The sequence below is a fragment of the Ranitomeya imitator genome, chromosome 2, assembly GCF_032444005.1.
Source record: "Ranitomeya imitator isolate aRanImi1 chromosome 2, aRanImi1.pri, whole genome shotgun sequence".
Taxonomy (NCBI): Eukaryota; Metazoa; Chordata; class Amphibia; order Anura; family Dendrobatidae; genus Ranitomeya; species Ranitomeya imitator.
Genome location: NC_091283.1, coordinates 418560637 through 418580120, shown reverse-complemented (window position 1 = coordinate 418580120; position 19484 = coordinate 418560637). Strand labels below are relative to the sequence as shown.

Genomic DNA, 19484 nt, shown 5'->3' with positions numbered 1-19484 from the left:
CACTGTACTTTGACAAAAGCATAAGAAAAAAAGAATTAACCAAAAAAAATCAAAAACTGCCCATTTTTGAGCTGACGACATTTAAACCCTGCCTGCGAACATCCCTATCTACAGTAGAGTACCTTAGCCGTGAGCTTGCTACCTTACCCAGACTTCTATCCACTACTATACGCCATGCCCATCATAATTCATCTACATTTTCGCGTCTGACTCTTCAAGGCGTTGCGTTCACCCCTCCCGCGCTTGGTACTTCCAGATCCAGATGCTTCTAGCACAACTCCTTGGATAATTTTGTTTTATTTAATGTAAATTGTTTTTCACTTCGGGGAGCTTTCCAGTCGCCAGCTCTTCTCCTCCTCCTGCCTTCACTTCCTTAATATAATACAAGAAGCAATTTGTCTGCGAGTGTGTTCCAGTGTTTGCATTTCTTGTGTCTGTAAATCCCACTTTATCCAGCTCTCTCCCGCTCCTCCAGCCTCCTTCCTGATCGCAGCCCCTCTCTCTCCTCCTCTGTGATTTCCCGGGTGACATGAAGGCTGTGCCATACAACGTCTTCAACTCTTTGAAAGTCACAGCAAATGTTGCTACAGGGTCTCTTAAGAGATTGGTTATTGCACACTAATCCTCACCCTGCCTGGAAGAGGCATCAGGAGGGGTAATCCGATTATGTTCTTGTTTATTACACAACGTGTAGTATGTTAACCCCTCTGGGTTGTCGGAGTCTTCCCATCAAAAAAATGTCATGAGCTTAACCTTACATGGTTGACATTATTTTGTAATCGGCCTAGACATCCATTATGGGCGTTCTCTCATTTGATCCATTGGTTTTTTTGCGGACTCTGTCCATATACATTAGATGAAGGTTGGCCAAGCCCACTGATTTGGAAAAGACTAGATGACCATCTCATCTGTATTGGATGATTGACTGATGTTCTTTTGGGAATTGACGGCAAAGTAAAATTGCTCTTGTTGAATATTAACATGCCCAATTTGTTATTTTTGAAGCAGGAAATCATCTGATTCCATAAGTGTACATGTGCTGCTTCATTCCCTTCCTATTAAGAACACGTACTTTTCTTGTGAGGATGGAAGGAATAGCTATGCGCCAATCATTCAGCTATTGAAGGTCTATAACCACATTAAAGCGGTTTGTTCAACTGACAGCTATTCCTCCTCATCCCCATACACAGTCACATATTAGCCAGCACCTAAATTTTCTTGGGAACAAAAGGATCGGCTTTGTAAAGTCCAACTACCCAACCCTTCAATCCATAACATATGCCGGGGAAGAGAAATTCAGGCCATCCCCACACACATCAGACGGTCGAAAAATTGCGGTTTTGGTCAACTTACAAGCTCCTATGCGCATCAAATGGGCCCTACTCTCCCATATATAGGTAACCGCAGCCTAGCAGTGGCTTGTTTCCCATCTGATCATTCTTTCCTTCAAGCCTCATCCAGCTATCCATTTAGACTCCTACTGCCCATCCTTTCAGGAAGAGTTTGCAGGAGTTTTGTTATCAGAGACAGGATTACAGTGGCAGGTAACACCTATACCCAGTGGATAACATAGGATCCACCAATCGCAATGGGCGTTGTCACAGCTGACCTTGCTTCACCTCCACAATGACCCTTGCACATGCTCAATACACATACAAAAGCTGGAGTCAGGATCTGACCATTGTGTCTAATGTACATGTGTTGTTTCCTGAAACAAAACACTGCCAACATTTAAAAAAAAAAAAATACATTTCACACAATAGCCTGATTTAATCATAAGGTCGTTTTCTGATCCTAGCTCCCTTATAAAGCGATTTTTCGATGTGTTGTTAAATTACTATTATTCGAAAATCAAAGCAAAATTTCGATGGAAATAGTTTTTAAAGAGAACTTATTTTTAGGGATCTTCTGTCTCTGCATACTGACAAATGGGTGGTGCTATTTTAGGTCATGTCTGTAAATTGTTATCTTGTCTAATCGGTGCTGGCACCCAGTTGTCCCAGGAGGAATAGTGAAAGAAAGGCACAATGCGGAATTCTAAAAGTAGATGTCTAGTTTCAATATTGTCGCTTTAGACGTCTCTCTGCTTGCTGTCATTGGGTGGAAACATTCTCATTTGCGTCCATTCCCATTTTTTCCTACTGACAGACATGGATGGTTTGTTAGAAAAAAGAAAGCGCTTTAAAGAGCACTCCTCCTGTGTCCGTTATATATCAGATTTTACTACAGCTCCCACCAGATGATTTCTACCTGGACCCATATAGGCTATGACGTATGTGGCACAGCCGGCCCGTGCTTCCGCATCACTCTGGGGGTCGGCCTGTAACCCCTGGACGACGTAGTAAGTGTTTACAAGCCCAGTGCGTAGGCTAGAAGTATCTTAATGTATTTGTGTTTTATGCCATTCACGCCATCGATTCTGGTGTGTATAGTGTGTGGGAAGCTCAGCTTGATTAATCAAAAGTTGTAGCTGCTCACAGCCCAGTGCTAGTCATTTCATCTTATGCAAGCTATGAAAGGTTGTTGTTTTTTGTTTGTTATACTTTAGCTATTGCTGAACTACAACCCTCAGCAACGTGCCACACAAAACATTGCAAGGCCTTTCCAAAAGAAAAACGTACTTGGCAAAAAAAGGACATAGCAAGGGGAGAGCCATTTTTGTCTCTGCTTCTATCCTGTCGGCTGAGATTCTGAGTCTAGATCTGTCCTATCCCCAGTAGAAGACAAGAGGTCACAGATGGGTACGGAACCTGATGGCCAAATACGCTGGAGAAGACCACATGAGGAAAATCCCGTAAGAAAACATCCTGTAAGAAAACATCCTGCTCAAAAATGGAATGTGAACAAAGCGGGACCATAAAAAAAAACTTGGAGAGATGTTCACCATGACCATGACTCGTGCATCGGTGCAGAATTAAGAAAAGATATTCCTCGTATTCACTAGCCAGGAGATCAGACAAATAAAGATTTGTGTGCTGAAAATGTGAGAACGTGCTGGTTTTCACACCCACAGTTGTTGCACCCCGGGGTCACCTTTCTTGGGGCACTACTACACCTCAAGTTTTCGAACACTTCCCAAAGTCCTTCTGGTATCTGCATATACCCTTTGCAGCCAAAGTGAAGTGGCCCTAAGTGACGATCAGCAGATTGAACCAGACCCCCAGGATCTATGTGTAATAGATCCTGGGGGTCTGGTTCAATCTGCTGATCGTCACTTAGGGCCACTTCACTTTGGCTGCAAAGGGTATATGCAGATACCAGAAGGACTTTGTGCTAGATAAATATGTAGGGTCCTTGCTTGGGAGGTCTTTGCTCTCCCAAGAGCTGAGTTTCCCAATGGTGAATAATTAACCGTTACCAGTGTATGACCCGCCACTATTCAACATGTTAGGGCATGTTAGGTTAGGCTATGGGTTGAACTAGATGGACTTAAAGTCTTCCTTCAACCTTTATAACTATGTTACTATGTAATCCGTAAGTGATTGCAAATCCTTGTGTGAAAACCCCTTAAGGCATGCTTACCCAATGAACAGTTCAAGAGAATTTCGATGTATTCCAAAATTTTATTAAATGAGGTGATCTGCCAATACATGCAGTTTAATCATGTGCAGGAGTCTAGTTGTAACGAGACTGAAGGGGGAAGATGAAGTTATAAGGACAACATCTGCAATCAGTCTGTATGTTCTCCCCGTGTTTGCGTGGGTTTTCCCTGGGTTCTCCGGTTTCCTCCCACACTCCAAGGACATAATGATAGGGATTCTAGATTGTGAGCCCCAATGGGGACAGCGCCCATAATGTTTGTAAAGCGCTGTGGAATTAATGGCGCTATAGAAGTTAGTAAAATAAATATTCTCTTCAGCCGCTGTCTTCTAGTCTTACAGGCATCGCTTATTACACAGTGAGCGCACTGCAATCCTTCCCGCCGCTCCATCACAGGATGAGGGGTGTGACTACTGAGCACTGACTGTCCTTAGCCCCTGTGCCGCCCCAACACTGGAAACAGCGACGGCATGAAGATGACGACTTAAAGGGATTATCCAGAACTTTTTTTGTTTCACTATGTGACTGAGCATCTGCCTGTGCTGCCCTGCGACGATCTCTCCTGGCTTAGAGTGGTCATGGAGGGCACCTGCCAACGATTCTCCCACTTTCTGTGATGGGCAGAGCAGAGTCTTCTCTTCTACTCCACTCTGATGATGGGGTGCGATTGCCAATGTCTTGTTGATTGACAGCCAGCACCCTGCTGTGGTAGGTTGAGCTGACTGTCAATCAACGTCAGCAGAAATGAATAGAAGGAACTGCTCTGTCACATGACTTCACAGGGAGCGGGAGAATCGCCGGCAGGAGCGCTATGTGACCACACTGAGACAGTAGAGATCGTTGAAGGGTTACACAGGAAGCTAGTAAGCAACTACCTCCCTATAAGTGCTTTCCCCTACAGAGAAAGAATAAAGTTCTGGATAACCCCTTTAATATTCTTTGGCTACATTTCCAATTAGACTACTGCACACGATTAAAACACAATTAACCTACAGAATTCCACTAGGTCTGCTTAGAAATACGGGTCCAGCTGGACACGTTGAAGCGTATACCACGCGAAACTGCAGTAGTCCTTTAATCTAACCAGTTCGTCTTGCAATTATCCTGCCCTCTGTAACCATGTCCACAGCACGTTGTTAAAATAAAGGACAAAGGTTTTTCTTTTACTGGACGACTTGTGTGGTGCTGCTATTTTCTTCCTGTTTGGACTACTCCAGGTGTGTTCTGCGTCCGCTGCTTCCATTCAACTTTAGTTGTAGTCTATGCTATATCCATTGTTTACAGCCATCAATGAGCAGAAGTCCAAAGCCCTCAGAGAACGTGCTGTCTGCGAGTCCCCTAAGCTGCTAATCGTGTAAGATTTGCCTTGTTTAGTCAGCCGTACTAAAGCTCGGGCCAGACATGTCCACAAATTGCCCGCCATAGCTGAAAGACCATTTTTCAAACCTTGATCAGATGAATTAGTCAAAATTGGCCATTTTTGGACACTTAAGTCTCCATGTACCATCAATCCAATTGATACCCCAGCTGCGGGTGCATGACACATTGATAAGGTGTCATCTGGACTAGATTTGAATTCGGCTCTTGGTTTCTGGGACCTTTGGTGCCTATATGGTTCAATAATTTGTAGCATATCCATATAGTGACACATGCACAGTTGGTTTCTCGACAGGAATGATTTGTGCCTTGAAGCTGCCATATATGATCACCACTCTTATAGAATCCCGTGTCTACTATTCCTCTTCTCCGCTATGTGAGCCTACCAATTATATGATATGTAATGAGCTGACTTCATATCGACTTAATGTGTCGTATTGATTGACAGCTTCCACAGCCTCCTCAGATTGTGTGCACCAGCCTTTACCTGTCCTTGATTATATTGGCTGTCATTTGTCAGAGTCATGAAAACTCTTTCTACAGATCTGCAGCTACACTGATATAATGACCCGGATCATGTTATGAAATCTCTGTCGATACATCTTCGCCAGGTCCACTCTGCTAGCACTGTGAGGAGCTTTGATTCTTTTTATGGATCTTCTTAAACTAGAGATGACAACCGAGATGACAGCAAACATGGAGGAGAGAGTTTTTAGTTTTCTCGGTATTATGAGCTGGCTACATGCCAGGGGCAAAGAGCCCCTGAACGTGATGTCATTTAGGCAACCTCCGCAGTACAACCTGATAATGTGCAGCAGTAGTTCTTATCGCTAATGACCTATGGAGTAGAGAGCATATTGGAGGGTACATTTAAGGAAACCACAGTGAATTACAGGGTTTTTCGGCTTCTGAAAAACCTCTGTCCTTTGGCTGTAGTATTTTTTTTATAAAAGCTGTTCTTTTCTTGCCCTCCCCAGGTCCAGCTTCGCCACTGCGTCCAGTGTCTGTTATTGTCGGCGGCGCTGACTTCGCGTTGACAGTACTGCAGCCAATCAGTGAGCTCTTGCCGCTCATGCCATTAATTTGCTAGAGCAGAGCTGCTCACTTCACTTCTCTGTTGTGACATCAGCGCTGCAGACAATAACAAGAGCAGCGGTGGAAATTCAGTGCTAGAGTTGAGTAAAGCAGTATAAAAATAAAAGCTGCAGCCAGGGGAGATGGTTTTTCGTAAGGCTGTGGAGTCTGTAAGCCAAACCACGGACTCAATTTCTGACTTACAACTCTACAACACTGCCTCACTACAGAGCATGTGCGTAAAGTGCAGCACAGGTTCATTCCAACTAAAAGCCGAGATCCTTAGATCAGGAACAGAACAGACATTTAGAGGACATTTCATAACTTTCCCAAATTCTTCTGAAAACATTTACAGCACATCCTGCACTGAACTACTGAACCCAATTTATATATTTTAGTTGTTGGAGTTGGTCCGTTTTATACTGACTCCCACTCCACCTCCACCAAAATGGACACCGACTCTGACTCCACAGCCCTTGTTTTTCAAAACCCTAAATTCACTTTATGGGCCTTATTATGTCATGTGCAGGGACTAGACGCCATCATGTGGCACTTGACAATTGCTACTTTATTTACTATAGCAAACATTTCTTTTTTTTTTCCCCCTGGATCACTAGGATCAACCTCATTACTATTGTGAGTAGTCTTGTCCAAATAAGAAAAGCAGCTGTTTTCTTCCAAAAACAGCACCACCCTTGTTCCATAGGTTATGTTTGGTATTGCAGCTCAGTTCCATTAACTTTGATTGCAGTACCAGATACAACCTGTGGGCAAATGTGGCACTATTTTTTGGAAAGCAAAAAAAAAATGCCTGTTTTATTCTTTTCATTCCTGGAGCACTCATGGTCTCTTTATCAATTCTAATACAGGCCATTTTGTTTGTCTCCCCAGAATTACACACAGTACATCCCACTCTCAATCTATGACCTGCAGACCTGGATGGGGAGCCCCTCCATATTCGTATATGACTGCTCCAATGCCGGACTCATCGTCAAGTCCTTCAAGCAATTTGCTCTGCAGAGGGAACAGGAGTTGGAGGTAAGAATGAAAACTATCCCAGTGGTGTAGACTCAGGACACAGATATGGCATCCCACCCCGTCCTCTGTCCTCGTCCCCCCGGCTCCTGTATTACTACTTGTTATAATACACAGCTGGTGTCTCTAACAAGTCCTAATAACCACGCTTTTATTAAGACCTCGCTTGAGAATTTTCCTAGCAGATGTTGTACACAAGCAGTTTAACTCTATATTGCTTTGTAAATCCAATCAGGAAACCACAGATCCTCCACCACACCGCCAGAGGGAATACTACCAATTATTTAATTATCCATGCGGCCCTCGTGCTGGCGCATATCATAAAGGGGGACATGTCGGGCCACAATCCATACTATAATGTATTATAGTATATGAACAATAGATCAGATGTAAAGTAGAAATTTACTTTGAGACACTTTTTACATTTCTTATTGTGTTTCAGATATTACTGATTTTCTGTTAGCTCTCAGGCTGAACTCCATGGTGTTTGTAAGAGGCCTTCTTTACTTACAGCATTGTTTTGGTGGGATCTGGCAGTCTCGTGTCTTTCGGACCATCGGTGATTGTCCAGCCACCTTCTGTAGAATTAATGAGCACAATCAGCTGAGCCGGATTGACCGTGTTAGACTATGTTCACAAGTAACTGTGTTTTTTTTTTTTTTCCAGCTTCCATAATCTGCTCTCTTTGCTGTAAAAACGCGGAGTTTTAAGCAATATTTTTGTCTACAGTGTTTGTTTAATATTATTAAGTTTTATTCCCCAAAATACATTAAAACCTGATTGCTGCGTTTTTTCCTTTGCTTTTTATGGGTGAAAAAAACGCTGCAAAAGCTTTGAAAGAATTGAGATGCCACAGATTACAAAAAAATGTGGCAGTGCTGAAGTTGTCAGGAAAAAATAATCAAGCGTGTTTATGAGATTTCTGAAATCTCATAGCTGCAGTTTCTTTTCTGCAGACACAAAACGCCAAGTGGGAACATAGCCTTAGAATGCGATGTCCTTGACTTAGCATCATGGGTATTCCCCTTTAAAGGGGTTGTCTGTTTTTAAGCTACAAGTCTGCAGTCAATATATGCATATTGCGCACTGTAAGAATTTTTTTGTCTCCAGGAGCAGGTGGTCGTGTGATCGCAAGTATGCTATTTGCATTGTTCTGTCCACACTCTGAAGTAAATGTGCCGGGCCTCGATCAATTCACTTCTTCCATTGAGTGAGGCTGCACCATTGTAGTCAGCGCGAGACCAAGTGTATGCAAATCGCATACTTGCACCTGAGAATCACAGCGTGCAATGTGAAGATTCACAAGTCTGCAGTCACACAGAGTGTCACGTCTCTTGCAGGCTCCTTTTCGTGTACTGAACATGTGTATACCTTAAGCGAGTACTACACATACACCAGGCACAAAGGGCGCATGTGCAAGATTTTAAGGCTGCATTCCCATGATGTAGTGGCGATATCACCTCCGTTTTTAGCACTATCTATGTAGCTCGGCTTAATGGGTATATTATTTCTGTAGAGGGTGGCTATACAATCCTCACTACATCATTGGTATACCCCTTAACATCTTACATATGCACCATTTTTGCCCGGTGAATGTGCAGCACTCTTTTTTGGAGCATGCCTCCGCTCTTGCAGCCTTCTCTGGATGACGCATGCATATTTCATCCTATTAGCAACACATGACCCATATAATAACCATACTAGAGGGCTAAAGTCATTGAGTACTGAGCAACACAAGGTAGAAGGAAAAACACCTACAGAGTGTATTTGCCCATTAAAACATGTCGACGAAACGTACGTTGGGGCGACGGGAACGTTGCAGGCAATTAGTGACATCCACATGTAAGTTCTAATACTGTTAATCTCAAGCTCCCCCTTTGCTGGATACATATATTGGAAAGTGAACCAGTTAATACCAGCATCTATAGAGGACTATGTCCCATTAATGCTACATTGTTAATGTTTTTTTACCTCCTGCATGTTCCCTTGTTTGTGTGCCTAGCAGCCTCCGTTTTTTTAAGGTGTTTCCATGTATGTCCTATGACCTGTGAATCAAGCACTTAGGGGTGGCACTAGTTACTTAACTCTTAAAATTTTATCCAGTTTGGGAAAAAAAAAATGTCTGCTTTCTGTCAGCGCCAAACCCTGTACATGGGTTGTATTTACTATTGCTGCTCTACACCAGTGAAGTGAATGGAGCTGAGCTGTAATACCGCACACAACCTGTGGACAGGCATGGCGCTATTTTTAGAAGAAATCAGCCATGTTTTTATAATCATAGACTAAAACCCTTCAAGCTCCTTTGTCTGTTTCCTTCTTGTCCTTCTATGCAGAGCATATGCCCCGGTACTTCTGTGCGATGATTCGGCCCATTTCTCATGCATCCGTCTTCCATGCTCCCTCCTCTCCTATTGCATCATGTTGGAATCTTCCCATAAATATGCATGGAGTAGCGAGCGTTTTGCCGGGCGCTTTCTAATTATGAGCTCTGAGACTTTAAAGGACATCTCATTTATTTCTCAGCTGCTAAGAGCAGCATTTCCAAAGACCTAAATTGCATTCAGCGCTATGCTCAGCTATAATTGGCACCCAAAGCATCCAAATGATTGTAATCTTGCACACTTTCAAAACAAACATCTAATTTCAGAAGAAGATATTAATAAGGTCAAGAGAAAAAAAAAATCAACGTGTTCCTGTTGTGGAAGCTTGAGGAATCCAACGAAAGAGGCAGGAGTGGGGTAGCCAGATGTGTGCTGACCTGCTTAGGCCTCGTGGTCCCAGTATTTCCAGGACTCCCTTGAGTGATGTATAACCCTATGGCAGTGATATGAAGTTTGTGGATCTTAATGAAGTGCCAAACTACCGTTCTTAGGGAATGCTTACAATTGTTGTTTTGTAACAGCTGGTAAGCCACAAATTTTTGACCATGGCCCTAGGGCTATTTTTTTTTTTCATTTTTGCTTGATGCCTATTAGCAGAGCAGTCAACCGGGGTGTGCTAGAAGTTATAGTCTTGCAATAGCCGACCACAGTCCTAGGGGATAATACCGTAAATTCCTTTACCCTTGTGTGTTTTGGAGCCCATTTCTTCGTTATTTTTCCACTTACTGCTCTCTGCTTTTTAGCATTTGATTTACTGTTTTGCCTTTGAGCTGTGTACACATAATACAATGATGGATTACTTCAAAGAGGAATGTTCATTAGGATATATTTATGCAAAAAGAAAAAACACCAGTGACAGATGAATCCATATTCCCCGGTTTCTTTTCGAATAGTCAACGACCAGCAGAACATTATTCCTGGAATTGCACATTGCGGCTTCCACGCTTGGTGTTGATTCAAACACTTGAGTTATTGGAATGTGGATGAAAGCAAGGAAAAGAATGGGCAGAGTTATGTTCTAGTTAATTGAAATGGAAAACAAACATGAAAAGGACATGTAAAATGACCAATGACGAGTCCGTGATATAGACTTCATTTTTGTAATTGTAGGTTCTGGTGAAGGGACAAACAATAGTTGCAAGCGCCACCTTCAACAAATTATACTATGTGCTACACTTTCAGCAATGTCTCTTAATTATTAATGGATTGGAATACCAGTGAGGGATTTTTCAAAGATCTACAATCCAGATGGTTTCTGAGTAGCACTCAGTTGCCATCAAGAAGGAGGCTAAATAATGCTGTGTTTGGCATAGCAAGGTTGGTCTAGCTGACCAGATACATCATCTGTGCTCCTTCAAGGCAAAAAGCTCTTCTTCTAATCCAGAAGGTTTCAATCTTGGAGTACATATGGATGCAAATGGATTTTTCTGAATGATGGTGACCGAACATTTGTGAACTTTTGAAAAATGTTCATGTTTGGCTTGTCCACGTTGGTCATCTACATTTATGATAAATTATTCTGTGGCCTACACTGTTATTAGTATTTGACAAATAATGGTGGACCAAAACACCGGTGAGGGGTTTTCTGAAGATTCATGATCGAGGTGGTCTATGACCAACAGCCTAATATCATCAACACATATACGGTTCTTCATGAAGTACGAAGGAAGTTCTAGCTGATCAGCTATATTGTGTGTCCTACAGCAAGGCAAATCGCAGCTCTTCTAATCCCAAAGGTTTCAATTTTGGAGTATAGATGGAGATAAATGGAATCTTTTAAGGGAAAATGACCAAGTATTGTTGAAATTTTGAAAAATGTTCATCTTTGGCTTCCCTTGGTTGTCCACTTTGGTCATCAACATTTATGATAATTTATAATATGGCCTATGGTCTCATCAGCATCTGATAATTAATGGTCGACTGAAACTCCAGTGAGGGGTTTTCTTAAGATCCATGATTGAGATGTTCTATGGCTAACAGCCTACTGTCACCATCAGAGTCCATATACTGTTCTTCGTGAAGTATCAAAGGAAGTTCTAGCTTACACAGCTCCAGCTGTGTGTGCTACATTAAGGCAAATCGCGCCTCTTCAGATCTCAAATGCTTCAATTATGGCTTTATAGATGGACGTACATGGAATTTTTTGAGGGAAGGTTGATAATGACCCAACATTTTTGGATTTTTGACAAATGGAGAGGATATAAAATAATGGAAAACTGTTCATTTTTAGTTTCCCTTGGTTGTCCTCTTTAGTTGTCGTCATTTTCTTTCTCCTTGATGTCTTCAGTATTTTAGCGCTTTTGTTTGTGAGACGGAAGGATTACTGAATATGTGAACCTATAGGTTTTCCCTAATTATAAATGAAGGTATACTTTGCTCATGTCAAAGATGTTCGGTGTCTTTCCTATTTATATCAAGCGCAGTGCTCTCCACGACGGCTTTCATTAAAGTGCATTGACGCAGAGAAGAAGCCACTTGGGATACAGCACACTAATATAACATGTTCGACTGTCGCTATACTCTGTGGTCACTAGCCTTGCTCTGTACGTCACTGTACTGTGAAAGGAAATTCTTTACAAAAGATTGTACAGTACTCAGGATAAATTGCACTTTCCAAGATAAACCTACTGTAGTTCTCTGTTTGGTTGGGGTGATGGAGGGGGACTATAGATCAAATGTTGACCTTACACTGTAGTATCCATTTGTCATTGTATCTGTGATGTATTCATCTTTGCACTCAGACATGTAAACCCATTGTTAGTTGCAGTTTGCCACAGAGGCGTCATCTGCACCATCTTAAAGTGTGTATGTATTGTCCATCACATCAAGAATAAGTGTGGAGCTTGTGTCCTCACTGAGCGAAATAATTGTGGTTTTCATGCCGTACACAGTAAACCTCTTACACAATACACCCTTAACTTCTACTTCGGCCCTAGCTTTGCACCCTCATAGCCATTTGCACTGTGCCCTCTAGTGTTGCGTCCCCTAGCGCCGCGACCCGTCTCCCATAGAACCGCGCCCCCTTATCCCATAGCACCGTGCCCCCTTGTCCCTTAGCACTGCGTCTCCTAGTGTCGCGCCTCCTTGTCTCCTAGTGTCGCGCCCCCTTGTCTCCTAGTGTCGCGCCCCCTTGTCTCCTAGCGTCGCGCCCCCTTGTCTCCTAGCGTCGCGCCCCCTTGTCTCCTAGCGTCGCGCCCCCTTGTCTCCTAGCATCGCACCCTCTAGTCTCCTAGCGTCGCGCCTCCCTTGTCTCCTAGCGTCGTGCCCCCTCGTCTCCTAGTGTCGCGCCCCCTTGTCTCCTAGCGTCGCGCCCCCTTGTCTCTTAGCGTCGCGCCCCCTTGTCTCCTAGCGTCGCGCCCCCTTGTCTCCTAGCGTCGCGCCCCCTTGTCTCCTAGCGTCGCGCCCCCTTGCTTTGCACTCCCTTAGCCCCTGTCACCACGACCCTTTAGCCTCATGTCAATCTCTGGAGAGATGCTGTCTGTACACACATTCTCCACCTCTATTATGTTGTACCGCTGATTCTTTTTCGTCTTTGTCACGTCTTCCCCACATAATAATCAGTTGTTCCGTAGATAGACTTTTAAGTAAAATTCACATATCCCTTTGGTGTGTGTAACTCCTTCGCTGAGCCAACCACCTTTCTCCTCTGCTCTTCTTCGTCCTTCTTTTCCTCATCATCCTGACCTATTAATATGTTCCATTGCTCTCGGCTGGATTGCCTTGTTTCTCCTCACGTTCCCACAGGACCCCCCACTCATGGTGTGTTATTGCCACTCTGTGAAGGGCGACAGGCTGAATGAAATTTACAGAGCTGGGAAGTTGACTCGTCTCCAAGAGGAACGGATAATGTCTCAGTGTACTAATATCCTGCCACATATTGGTGTCTGGGGGCATATGGCACCGGAGGTGATAAATAGATATTTCTCATTTAATGCTCTTCCTATTTTTGACCTAGCGGGGCATCCCAATTTTTTTTAATATACTTTCATTAAAAAAAATAGTTCATCTCAATCTCATCTCTTTCCACCCAGTGAACCCAATATTCTGTACCTACGATGTATTGAGGAATGGTATATCCCATTTAATGAGTTTTTACGATTTTTTTTAAATACCCCATTCACCTGTATTGTGGTGGAAACTGTTGTGGATTTGTGCGGAAATTGCACTGCAAACCCTGAAGCTTGTGAAACATGGTCTTGGGGGTTCAGCTGTTAGGATTACTGGAGTTGGAGAGCCTGATCCCCATTTATTGCCAAAAATTTTTCCTTCAAAGTGATTGTTAGTTGGGAGCCAGTGATTACGAGGGCAGACTGCCAATCCATACCCTTCCATGGCAATTGGAAACAGCAAGGTTACCACTCAAATTCTCCTCCAACTGCTGGCATTAGGGAGCAATAGTAGAGAGATTCACAAAAGGTTAAAAAAAAATCTGTTGGCCAACATCTGTTGGCCCAAAGTTATTTCCTCGCACAACTTTCATCTTCATAGCAACTCGCCCTCCTTAATACTTGTGTTGACTAAACATGTCTTTTTTGCAACCAATATTAAAAAAAAAACAACATATAACAATTTTAAAACTTTAATAGCCCCTGGATTAATTCCCATTCTACGTTGTCAAATTTTACAGAGCTTTCACTTAATAAATTGGACACTCTCTTCTGCCCCCCTTTTTTATCGTTCCACACTAGCATCATTGATTCGGATTTACCAGAGCCCTCACAATGGATCCCATTGACATAACGGATCCATCAAGCGCTTCATGGATCCATAAAGTACTTAAAAGTGAGATATAGTTAGGAGCGTGAGCCATGCGTACTTGGAAACAAGTGGCGGGGCGAGCGTAATTTAGAACTAGTAAGCAAGCGTAGTTGAGAACCAGTGGCGGAGTGAGCGTAGTTGAAAACCATTGGTGGAGCGAGAGTAGTTGAGAACCAGCGGTGGAGCGAGCGTAGTTGAGAACCAGTGGTGAAGTGAGCGTAGTTGAGAACCAGTGGCAGAGCGAGCATAGTCTGGAACCAGTGGCGGAGCGTGCATAGTGGGGAATCAGTGACTGAGTGTGCGTAGTTGGGAACCAGTGGCAGAGCGTGCGTAGTTTGGAGCCTGCGTAGTTGGGAACCAGTGGCGGAAAAAAATGAAAAACTTTTATTTGGTTCAATAGTACATGAAAAAACACATGGCTCCTAGTCACCACAACCTGGGATGAACAACCAACGTGTTTCAGCTAAGAGCCTTAATCATGGTGGTTGTTCATCCCAGGTTGTGGTGACCAGGAGCCATGTCTTTTTTAATATACTATTGAAACAAATAAAAGTTTTTCATTTTTTTACAAAAAGATTTTCCTTTTTTATTTAATCGCTGGAGGTTCTCTTCCCCCACTCTTTTCTATTTGCTGTACATAGTTGGGAACCATTGGAGGAGCGAACGTAGTTAGGAACCAGGGGCTGATCATAGGCTACGTTCACATTAGCGTTACGCTAATGTGTGTCGCTGTTGCGTCGGCGACGCGCCCCTATGTTTAACATAGGGGACGCGTGCTTTTTTTGTTAGCGTTTTTCAACACGTGCGTCGTTTCCGACGCTAGCGTCGGACGCAAGAAAATGCAACAAGTTGCATTTTTCGTGCGTCCGATTTTCGTCAAAAAAACGACGCACGCATCGCAAAACGCAGCGTTTTTGCACGCGTTTTTTGTGCGTCGTGCGTTGCGTCGCCGGCGCGCAACGCTAATGTGAACGTAGCCATAAGTAGTTGGGAACCAGTGGCAGAGTGTGTATATTTGGGATCCAGTGGCAGAGTGAGCGTAGTTGGGAATGAGTGGTGGAACGTGCGTAGTTGGGAATGAGTGGCGGAGCGTGTGTAGTTGAGAACCAGTGGCAGAGCAAGCGTAGTTGAGAACTAGTGGCAGAGCGAGCGTAGTTGGGAATGAGTGACGGAATGTACGTAGTTGGGAATGAGTGGCAGAGCAAGCGTAATTGGGAACCAGTGGTGAAGTGTGCTGTCTCTCAATGGCAGATTTAGGTATGGAAACTTTCATGTTGCTACTCAAATCATCTTGGCGTCCTGGAAGAAGAGTTAGGAGACAGAAATAAGTCTGATCAGATGCATCCAATTCTGGCAAGACAGAAAAAAATTAACAAAGTGTTTCAAAAATGTCTTCGTATGTCTTCGCTTAGTGTCCCACAACTTACACCTTCTTCATAACATCTCTCCCTCCTTATTACTTGTATTGACCAAACTCGTGGTTTCTTTGTTTGGGTTGCAAAAAGACCCAGTGGTTCCACCAACGTGACCAAATTTTGACAAGGGAAAATACAGTTTGTAGCTGAGAAACCTAGTCACATAAAACGTTTTTAAAACTTTGCAGCCCATTGGATTAAAGAGTGATTCCTAATTTAGCAAGTTATTTCTTATACACGTGATTGTGCAAAAGGTCCTGAATGAAGGAGGGTCCCTGCAATCTCTAGAACAGAGCTCTTAAGTGCCAAGTTAGAATGTTTCAGTGGCCACTGACAGAAGCCACCTCTGTGGGACAGTCAGAGAGAGCAAAGTGCTGTTCTCATGGTTGGTGGAGAGGATCGCTAAGTTTTCATTTTTTATTGCGGAGTTCTCCAGTCCTTCCACTTTATAGACCAGGCTTACTACACCCGTAGTGTTTCACGCCCAGGCTCTGTTTCCACTGGCGGCATGGCTTCCTGCTTAACGGCAGTCGATCCCATTCACGTAAGATGGTGCCATCTGATCTTCCTTAAAGCCGATCTGTCACCTGATTTGAAAATACAAAATGGAAAAATTGTTGAATAGATCAAAGACCTGATGAGGCTGCTGTAATTACCGTACTGTAAAAATCCATGTCAAAATGGCTGTGTAATCCTTGTTTTTAAGTTTTCAAATCCATTTCTTTCTACAATATATATAGTTTTACGAAGGAGGTAATTCTATGGTTTCCTAATAAGTATTTTGTATGAGTAAAGAGTTTATTTGTAGAGGAGATTTCCACTTTAAAAAAAAAAAAAAAGTGGACCCCAAACATGTTTGTAACATAAAATAACAAAACCAGATGATACTCTCCCTTCCATGGTTCAGAGACCGTTTTCTGCCATTCTTTCAAGCTCATTTTTTCATGATGATGTCACGCTGACATCTCACATCACCACTGCAAACAATCACTGAGCTCTGCAGCTCCTCGTCAACACAGTCTGGGGTACTAGTCAGCTCTTAGAAGGTACCCTCTTTGCAGACATCAAATAAGTTGTCGCCTCCTCTAAGAAGTACAAAGAAGTGAATGAGGAGTGCCTCCCTCAAGGGCCCTGTTGTGTCCAGTTAATTGGGGGTCTCCCGTTAATTGGGGTCCAGGTAATTTACTGCCTGAACTTGAACTCTTGCGCAGGAGGGTTAGATAGATGCAGTGATTATACACATGCGGTAATTTTTAATTCTGATTTAACTTTTTTTTTTTCTGTAAATTCAGCTTTAGTCCCTGGAACTTGTATATCTTTAAAGGGTAACAATAATTATATGTGTGTGTGTCACTGGAACTTGTGTATCTTTAAAGGGTAACATATAGCGTTTTTTTCGGATTATAAAACGCACTTTTATGATCCCCAAAATTAGGGGGAAAGGAGGGGTGCATCTTATAAACTGAACACTGTTTCTACTGAGGGGTCAATGCTACGGGTCCGGAGCTGGGGGTGTTGTGGTGGTTTTGCGGTGGTGGTACGGTGGTAAACAGTGCTGTGGCTCTAGGCTTTCAGAAAATGACGGCCGTGCCACCGAACACTCGCAGCGCCACTCTTGCCTCTTCCAGCAGTGACCCTGGGACCCAGCTCCACTGGGGCCTGCACCACCGAACATCCACAGCGTCGCACATCCAAACACCCCCTTCTCCCAGTCTGGGGTCCGCAGAATCGCCCCACTCCTGCCTCCATCAGCAGCGACCCTGGTACTCTGCTTCACTGCAGCCACCACCAACGGTAAGCAATAAGACACTTGGATTGTAAGAAGCACCACCATTTTATTAAAAAAAAGTTATTTTTCTCCTCAAAACTTGGGGTGCGTCTTATAATCCAGTGCGTCTTACAAACCGCAAAATACGGTGTGTATGTGTATTATATATATATATATATATATATATATATATATATATATATATATATATATATATATACATACACACACACACACACAATGATTGTTACTCTTTAAAGATATATACGAGTTCCAGTGACTAAATCTGAATATGTATATATAATTTTTTTTTTTTTTACTTTTATAAACCAATAGTTCACATGAAAATAAGAAGTTATACTAATATGATTAATAATAATTCTTATCAGGGAAATCTGCTTCTTCTCCTAGACTGATCGTTTACTCTCAATTGTACATTGAGAGTAAACGATCAGTCTAGGAGAAGAAGCAGATGTCTTCATCAGATGCTTCATCAGAGCATCTGTCTTCAGAGAATACACACTTTCCAGTTACTGAGCGAGATGACAGTTGGTGCTCATAAAGTACTATGGAACGTGCAGTGGAATGTCAATCGGCCCATAGTTCCTCCCCTTCATAGAATCTTATAAGCACCAACTATCCGCTCTCATCTTTGTAATGGGGAAATCTGTCTGCACTGGTTACATACACTGTGTGCAGAATTATTAGGCAAGTTGTATTTTGATCACATGATACTTTTTATACATGTTGTCCTACTCCAAGCTGTTCAGGCTTGAGAGCCAACTACCAAGTAAGTAAATCAGGTGATGTGCATCTCTGTAATGAGGAGGGGTGTTGTCTAATGACATCAAAATCCTATATAAAGTGTGCTTAATTATTAGGCAACTTCCTTTCCTTTGGCAAAATGGGTCAGAAGAGAGATTTGACGGGCTCTGAAAAGTCCAAAATTGTGTAATGACTTGCAGAGGGATGCAGCAGTCTTGAAATTGCCAAACTTTTGAAGCGTGATCACCGAACAATCAAGCGTTTCATGGCAAATAGCCAACAGGATCGCAAAAAGCGTGTTGGGCAAAAAAGGCGCAAAATAACTGCACATGAATTGAGGAAAATCAAGCGTGAAACTGCCACGATGCCATTTGCCACCAGTTTTGCCTAATATCAGAGCTGCAACTGATTTTTCAAAGGTTTTATGGACTGATGAAATAAGAGTGACTCTTGATGGGCCAGAGGCTGGATCAGTAAAGGGCAGAGAGCTCCACTCTGACTCAGACGCCAGCAAGGTGGAGGTGAGGTTCTGGTATGGGCTGGTATCATCAAAGATGAACTTGTGGGACCTTTTTGGCTTGAGATTGGAGTGAAGCTCAACTCCCAGACCTACTGCCAGTTTCTGGAAGACTTCTTCAAGCAGTGGTACAGGAAGAAGTCGGTATCGTTCAATAAAAACATGATTTTCATGCAGGACAATGCTCCATTACATGCCTCCAACTACACCACAGCGTGGCTGGCCAGTAAAGGTCTCAAAGAAAAAAAATAATGACATGGCCCCTTGTTCACCTGATCTGAACCCCATAGAGAACCTGTGGTCCCTCATAAAATGTGAGATCTACAGGGAGGGAAAACAGTACACCTCTCGGAACAGTGTCTGGGAGGCTGTGGTGGCTTCTGCACGCAATGTTGATCGTAAAGAGATCAAGCAACTCACAGAATCTATGGATGGAAGGCTGCTGAGTGGCATCATAAAGAAAGGTGGCTATATTGGTCACTCGTTTTTGGGAGGTTTTGTTTTTGCTTGTCAGAAATGTTTATTTCTAAATTTTGTGAAGTTATATTGGTTTACCTGGTGAAAATAAACAAGTGAGAATAAACAAGTGAGATGGGAATATATTTGTTTTTTATTAAGTTGCCTAATAATTCTGCACAGTAATAGTTACCTGCACAAACAGATATCCTCCTAAGATAGCCAAATCTAAAAAAACCACTCTAACTTCCAAAAATATTAATCTTTGATATTTGAGTCTTTTGGGTTCATTGAGAACATAGTTATTGATAAATAATAAAAATAATCCTCTAAAATACGACTTGCCTAATAATTCTGCACACAGTGTATTTTATCCATGAATTCTGAATGAATACTCA

At 42.8% G+C, this 19484-nt stretch overlaps 1 protein-coding gene across 2 annotated transcripts in view; it reads left to right on the top strand.

Moving 5' to 3' along the window:
- Positions 1-19484, top strand: part of RPTOR (regulatory associated protein of MTOR complex 1) — a 318041-nt gene that overhangs the window by 195710 nt on the left and 102847 nt on the right. For both annotated transcript variants that reach the window (XM_069750796.1, XM_069750795.1), the window contains exon 5: positions 6883-7029. In XM_069750796.1, the coding sequence (XP_069606897.1) occupies positions 6883-7029 (147 nt within the window). The remainder of the gene's footprint in view (positions 1-6882; positions 7030-19484) is intronic.